Below are 7,220 nucleotides of genomic sequence, written 5' to 3'. Positions count from 1 at the left end.
GTCTTCTTCAATACAGCATGATGTTCATTTAGTACATTATGCTCCATTTAGAGTCAAACACACCAGAAACCAGGGGATGCTTTAGGGGGCGGGGCTATACGCTGATTGACAGGTCGTTGTCCGGTCTGCGAGTCGCCCGTGTTTCTGTCTTACAACGTTAACCCTTTCACAGTGTGGTATCAGTTGATGAAAGTTAATTGAAAGCCGTCTTAGTCAGCTCCACCCTCTCGTGTCACTTCTGGTTGCAAAAAAAACCAAGATGGCGACGGCCAGAAACCAAGATGGCGATGCCCGAAAAAAATGCCAAACTCGAGGCTTCAAAACTAAAACTGCAGTTCACAAACCAACGGGGTGTCACCGCGGTGACTGTTAACACTATATAAAGTTGGTTCCTATTGTCCAATCACCTAAAGACACAGTGAAACAAAAACATACATTTTCGTGTACTCGTCCGGCTGACACAACACAGAGAGAAGCGGTGTGCAGCAGTAACATTCTGAGACCTCAGGCTCCTTTAACGCCACTGAAACAAATGTGCATACAAGAAAAATGCAAAAAAAAAAAAAAAAAAAATCAAGCCTTCTTCTGCGCCATCGAACACAAAGATCAGCCGTTCAAGCTCAAAGACGACGCCCCTGTTCTCATCAGCGTGACGTCTACACCGGATACCTGACCGACCCGCGACTCAACGCTTCTCAAACAAACAAACAAACAAACAACAACCCACCTGCATGTCTTTAGTTGCGATCTCCCCGGGTGTCGGCCAGCTGTTGGCGTCGCCAAAATCTCCAACCTGAGCAAAAAAAGAAAAAAAAAAGAAAAAGTAAAATACAACAAAAGCTGAATTAGCAGGAGAGTCAAAGAGAAGTGGTACACTGAGATGTTAGCCACTACTACTACTACTACTACTACTACTACTACTACTACTACTACAACAGACACAAAGCTTGTGAGTGAGCGCACACACACAAGATTAATCAGCAGTAAAGCTCAAATTCTCATTGGTGTTAAAAACCCAAAGCACACATCAGATTAGATTAACAAGTGAATGAATGTATATTCAAACGTCTGCATGACATCTTGGTGAAAACCTGTTCTACATGGCGCGAAAGCTATAAAACACTCGCGTTGTTCGGCAAAACCTTTTATTTCACCGCTAAAAAAAAACACAACTTAGGCTAAATAGAAACTACTATTTCTATTTTAAAACGCTCCTTTATAACGGCGTCAGCGGGCCGACGGAGCGGACGTCTGAAGTCACGGTTCGCGGCTTTGAAGGAAGGCGATGAGACACAACAAACGGGAGGACTCTGCTTTTCTTATTAGGCCGTCGTGAAGTCCACACAGAAACTGTAAACAAACAAAAGCGCAAATGGATGTTTGTGTTTTAAAAGCTCTGATGTGTCAATTTCTGTCTTTTCCGCCGCACTTCACGCCGAGACGTCGTAAACAGTTTGTGGTCAAGGACCCCGGAGCGGAACAAGCCGGCATTCCAAGGTAGGAAAAGTTGTGAATGAAGCGCTTTGGGGGAGCGCTGGTTTGGTCTGCCGTATCTGCGGGGCTGTTGGCTCTGGAACTCACGTTTGCATTCCAGGAAGTGTGAAGAGGAGTTCATACAACAGACCGAGGCGCTCTGACCGCACACGCCTCCACTGAGCTCCGAAGACGCTCTGAACTAACCGAGAAGTTCCGTTTGAATCGGGCCAGAACTTACAGTACATATGATTACATTTAACGGATGTATACAATGGTGTTAAATTGCCAAATACGGTGTTTTAATCCTAAAGGACCGTTGACTTCATTCCTACACGTTTGGTCAGAATTTCTCTCTTAAAAAAAAGGACCAAATAAGTTCTTCAATAAACCGAACGATCCCTTAAAAATCATCGCTATAATGTAAAAAGAAAAGGGATTGTAATTCTATATTACAAAAGCAATTTAAATACGTTTGCATGTTGACAAGAAGAAGCTTTGATTATGGATCAGTGTCATGTTATCAACGGTGAAATTAGGGAACTCTGAGCGGTTTTTAAGTTGCTTTGTTCCTATGATTATCATTGAATATATACATAATCTCATTGTTGCTATTAAGCACTATTTTCTCTCTCTCACACACACACACACACACACACACACACACACACACACACACACACACACACACACACACACACACACACACACACAGTTACCTTTCCTCCACGTCTGGGTTTCGGGGGGTTCCCGGCTCTCACCACCTTGGCCGGTCCGGTAGACTCTGTGGAAACACATGAAGACGGTCGACGTTACAACCGGCTCTGCAAACACCCGACGCAGAAAAAGATGAAGACTCAACACAACAGAGGTTTGTCACAGTTTAATTGGTCTCATTAGCCTGATCTACCTGTTGCAGGTATGAATGTAATTCCATAAAAAGTGATTTTATCGATTCATTATTTAGTGGATGGATTGAGTGCACAAGCTGGACACGGCTCCACAGACATCTGACCGACGACCCGAAAACCAAACGTGACAGAAAAACAGCAAATATCCGTTAAACATGAAGCCATTTGTTAATCAATTAATCCGGTCCGCACTAAAAGCTTTCCCTCCTGGATCATTTGGCCTGGCAGCTAACTCCTGCACCCGTTAAACATGCACCTCAGTGCTCATTTAACTCCTTCCTGTTAGCTACCAATGTAGCATCTGCTAATCTTCTGAAGCCAAAACACACTTGTTCAGTTCCACAGAAGACCTTCATCTCGCTGTGCGAGTAAAACGACAATTAAGTCATCTCCAGTTGGAGCACAGCGGGACCAAATGAAGGACAGCCCTGGTCCTGGTTCCTGCTCATGAAGCTTCATTGAAAGCAGGAGGAACCGAGAGCGAGAGAGAGAGAGAGAGAGAGAGAGAGAGAGACACAGAGAGAGACAGAGAGAGAGAGAGACACTCCTTAAGGAGGATCATGTCGAGGGACGACGGCAGAAAGAGAGTGAGAGAAAGAGAGGAGGGACTAGAATCCTCTGGTGGATTACTAACCATCTCCAACTAAACAGACCGGGGAGTCTTTAGAGACACGGGTTTGAGGTTTAAGAGAATCCACCCTCTTCAGCACCGACTCCGGAGCTACAAAAAAAGCCATTTTTCTCCACACTTGTACCTCCGTTAATCGTACAGGAGCTTCACTTCAGAGACGGTCGTCGTCACCAAACGTCTGAATCCGTCGTTCGTCCTTTCACTCGTCACGTACGTCGTTTTTTCCTCCTAACACGACTTCTGAACTTTAAACTTTCCGTTTGTTTAGTTTTCGCCGCGACCGTTTTGGACTTTGCTTCCGTTTTTTTTTTTCTCGTTAAACTGTGTCTTGTGTCCTGCGGGGATATTTTAACAGACGCTTTTATTTACCCCCCCCAAACGCAGTACAAAGTTCGAGGGAAGAATCAAAAGGAGATAAAAAAAAATGTGACGACAGCAGGGCGAGGTGTCCCTCACTGTTACTAGAGAATATAAATTATTATTACTCAACAGAGCTGCTTCACTCATGGCCTTTAGACGGTCCTACTCTGAATACTAGAAAAGGACAATCTGATTATTGTGTCAAACTAAAAATTGAGGTTCAATGACGGACAGAGACAGTTAAATATTGACAACTTATCCTACTTTAAGTCAGTACATGCGCGATCATTAACGACACCACTCAAAGACAAAATCATTTGTGACGAACGTTTACGTCAGGAAAAAAAAAATAACCAAATTAAAGCTTCAGATTTGCCGACATATTTTAATCCGAATCGCTTCATTCACGTCTCGCTTAAAACTTCGCCCGTAGAAAACGTTGAATTCTGCACAACCACGAATGAAAAGTGCACATAGTTCAATATGTAGCGCATGTGGAGCTCAAGTATTGCAAAAGTTGTGGACGCGTGATAAAAATGTATATATTGATTACATTTTTCCCCATTTAAAAAAAAAAAGATGATTTACAGCATTATAACTGTTATAACTGTGTTATAACTGTGTTATAATGCACATAAGACACGTTTGAGTTCTCTCCACCTCTAGCTATGATTGTGCCGTTTCGTCCATGATGCAGTTTTGCACATTATTTTGCAGAAGCGGCCGTCTGCTGGTAATCGCTCCTTTTGATTCTGGTCTATAAAAACAGTTTTATTACACACAGTGAACTAAAATCAACACCGAAACGGCTTAACTTCTTTATGAAACGGTGACGTTTCCGGCGGCTAACTCAGCGGCTCACAAATGTTAGTCCGGCGGTCAGCTGCTTATCCGAAAATCACCAAGGACCAGTTCAACTAAAACTCAAAGACGGATTCAGGATCCGGCTTTGAGTTTTGACGTCACCTGTCAAATGAAGATAAACCGTAAATATTGTGTTGTGGGAGACAACACAAGTATCCGTTACTCTTCAAACTCATCAGCTAAATGTGTCATTTTAATTTGAATAATGCGGGAGAATTATGGGATAGACGGGTCAGCTTTAAACGCACTAAGTAAACCACATTCATGTTTAATAATCACCTGTAGAGGAACGTTTAGCCCGTGTTCCATCCTTCCACACAAAACATATAACTGATAATTAAAAATGACAGAAAACATCCCAAATATCTGACAATGTGTCCAGTGTCCTCCGCGTGTCGAGTGACCCATGGCCCCGTTTGGAGGGAGTTTTCGGTGTAAAATCCGTGACCCGTATGTGGGTCAACCCTAAACTCTCCACAGAACGCCACAAACTCCCGGTCGCCTCTAAGCCGCCTGACGTAGAAACGTTAGCCGGCGCGACGACTCGGTCGCTAAATTAAGCCGAAGGAATTCCTCGAGTATTTATCTGCTTACTACGACCAGAAAAGAGTGAACGAGAGGAGTCTGGAGGTTTGGAAATGTCACACTGCTGCTGCTGCTGCTTATGAAAGCATGACGGAGCATGTTTCACAACACACACACACACACACACACACACACACACACACACACACACACACACACACACACACACACACACACACACACACACACACACACACACACACACACACACACACACCCAACAAGGCTTATCACTGTGGCCTTTCTTTAATGCCTATAAGTGGGGCAATTGATCAGGTCTTTCTGCTTAGTCATCATTAAAGAGCACGTCGTTGACAGGCTTTCAAATCAGCTGCAGAGCAACTTTTCAGGAGTGAGATCATCATTCTATCATTTCCATATAATAACTTCAAAAGCCTTTTTATTTACAGCGTATATAGGCTGACCTGAAAATGTTCAGGGAATCAAACCGCCAACCTCAAGTTTAAAAAGGACGACCGCGCTCCGCCCACTGAGCCACAGTCGCCCCAAAATACCTGCCTTTAGTGCTAACTAGCTAGTGTTAGCATGCTAACAAAGCGAGCTAAGATGGCAAACGTGGTAAACGTTAGACGTGCTAACCGTTAGCCAGCTAGCATTTAGCTTAAGCACGACCTCACAGAGCCGCTGTCGTGACTGTAGACTCTTTGTTTAATTAGACAAAATTAATAACAAATGAAAAGACGAAATAACAAAATGGAGATTAGCACATTAGCATTAAAATATTATTATTGCGTTACATTAGAAGTTGCACCAGGCAGGTTTCAAGTCTTTCTGCTTAGTCACCATTAAAGAGCACGTCGTTGACAGGCTTTCAAATCATTTCCATATAATAACTTCAAAAGCCTTTTTATTTATAGCGTATATAGGCTGACCTGAAAATGTTCAGGGAATCAAACCGCCAACCTCAAGTTTAAAAAGGACGACCGCGCTCCGCCCACTGAGCCACAGTCGCCCCAAAATACCTGCCTTTAGTGCTAACAAGTTAGTGTTAGCATGCTAACACTAGCTTTGCTAACACTAGCTAGTGTTAGCTAACACTAGCTATAACACTAGCTATGCTAACACCAGCTAGTGTTATAGCTAGTGTTAGCTAACACTAGCTAGTGTTAGCATGCTAACACTAGCTAGTTAACAAAGCGAGCTAAGATGGCGAACGTGGTAAACGTTAAACACGCTAACCGTTCGCCTGCTAGCATTTAGCTTAAGCACGACCTCACAGAGCTGCTGCCGTGACTCTTTGTTTAATTAGACAAAATTAATAATAAATGAAAAGACGGAATAACAAAATGGACATTAGAAGTTGCACCAGGCAGGTTTTTTTTTTTTATGAGTTATGAGTTATTAAGAAAGCAGGTTATATAAACATGAAGTACTATAGTGTGCTCCTCTGATTTAGAGGTAAAATGTGTGAAAAAGAGGCCGTGACATTCTGACAGTTTACAGACCAAACACTCGTCATTCGCGGTGAAGCGGTTTAGTCTTTGGTCGGTTCGTATAATCCAGTTGGCTTCAGATCCTTTGAAAACACAGAGAACGCCGTCATCGAGGTCCAAAGTGACCATTAATCGAATTCTTGCCACCCGTCGACGTCTGCGACCGAGTGGACAGACGCCGTTTGTTTCCACGATGAACGGCAGGTTTTTAAAACCCATCAGCTGATCCGAGTGTTTCGCCGCGTATCAGATGATGCTTTAAGGTCAGAGGAGAGTCTCTCAAAAGGCCAACGCTGTGAAGCTGCTGCTTCAGTCACACAGTCAGCAGAGCGTTCAGGCAACACGTCAGCATTTAAGACTTTCACCGTTTCATGTAATTCATGCATTGATTTATTGCCATTATCCCTCAACCTTTGTAGGTTATTTCCAACACTTGACACTTTATTGAAAAAAATAATAATAAATGGCCGTCTACTACAGCAGCTGATAAATACAATGGAATAACTGGAGACCACGCTGCAGAGGGAGGTCACAGCTGGGACCACGGCCATCTTCTAACCCGACATTCATTTTGATCTCGACTGCAACCCTGAAGTTCACCGACCGCCTCATCGCCCACAGACGTCAAAATACACACATCGCTACAACGTCGACTCGACGCTTTGACCATAGTCGTAATTTAGGAGTTCGGGACCTTCGCCGGCGTCTTAAACCAAAAGTATCTGCTTCTAGATGTTTGCATTGAATCTTTAACTTTCAACTTATTGTCAGAGTGTGTGTGTGTGTGTGTGTGTGTGTGTGTGTGTGTGTGTGTGTGTGTGTGTGTGTGTGTGTGTGGCGCGGAGCCAGCTGGAGAGCAGCGTTATCACAGCGGTGTGTGCACAACTGTACAAGAGCACTGCTGATAAATTAAACTCTCTACAACTCAAGGACAGGTCGTGT

The 7,220-nt window shown here is 43.6% G+C and overlaps 1 protein-coding gene across 1 annotated transcript in view; it reads right to left on the bottom strand.

Moving 5' to 3' along the window:
- Window positions 1-328: 328 nt before the first annotated feature.
- Window positions 329-7,220, bottom strand: part of larp1 (La ribonucleoprotein 1, translational regulator) — a 15,522-nt gene continuing 8,630 nt past the window's right edge. The window contains exons 2-3 of the mRNA XM_068731689.1: window positions 2,193-2,257; window positions 329-793 (exon numbers count right to left, since the gene is read on the bottom strand). Coding sequence (XP_068587790.1) covers window positions 686-793; window positions 2,193-2,257 — 173 coding nt within the window. The 3' untranslated portion in view covers window positions 329-685. The remainder of the gene's footprint in view (window positions 794-2,192; window positions 2,258-7,220) is intronic.

This window comes from Cebidichthys violaceus, unplaced genomic scaffold (genome assembly GCF_023349555.1).
Source record: "Cebidichthys violaceus isolate CVI_PGR_0920_01 unplaced genomic scaffold, fCebVio1.0.p SCAF_53, whole genome shotgun sequence".
Classification (NCBI taxonomy): domain Eukaryota; kingdom Metazoa; phylum Chordata; class Actinopteri; order Perciformes; family Stichaeidae; genus Cebidichthys; species Cebidichthys violaceus.
Note: the sequence above shows the minus strand (reverse complement) of the source record. Positions and strands in the feature narration are given on the sequence as shown.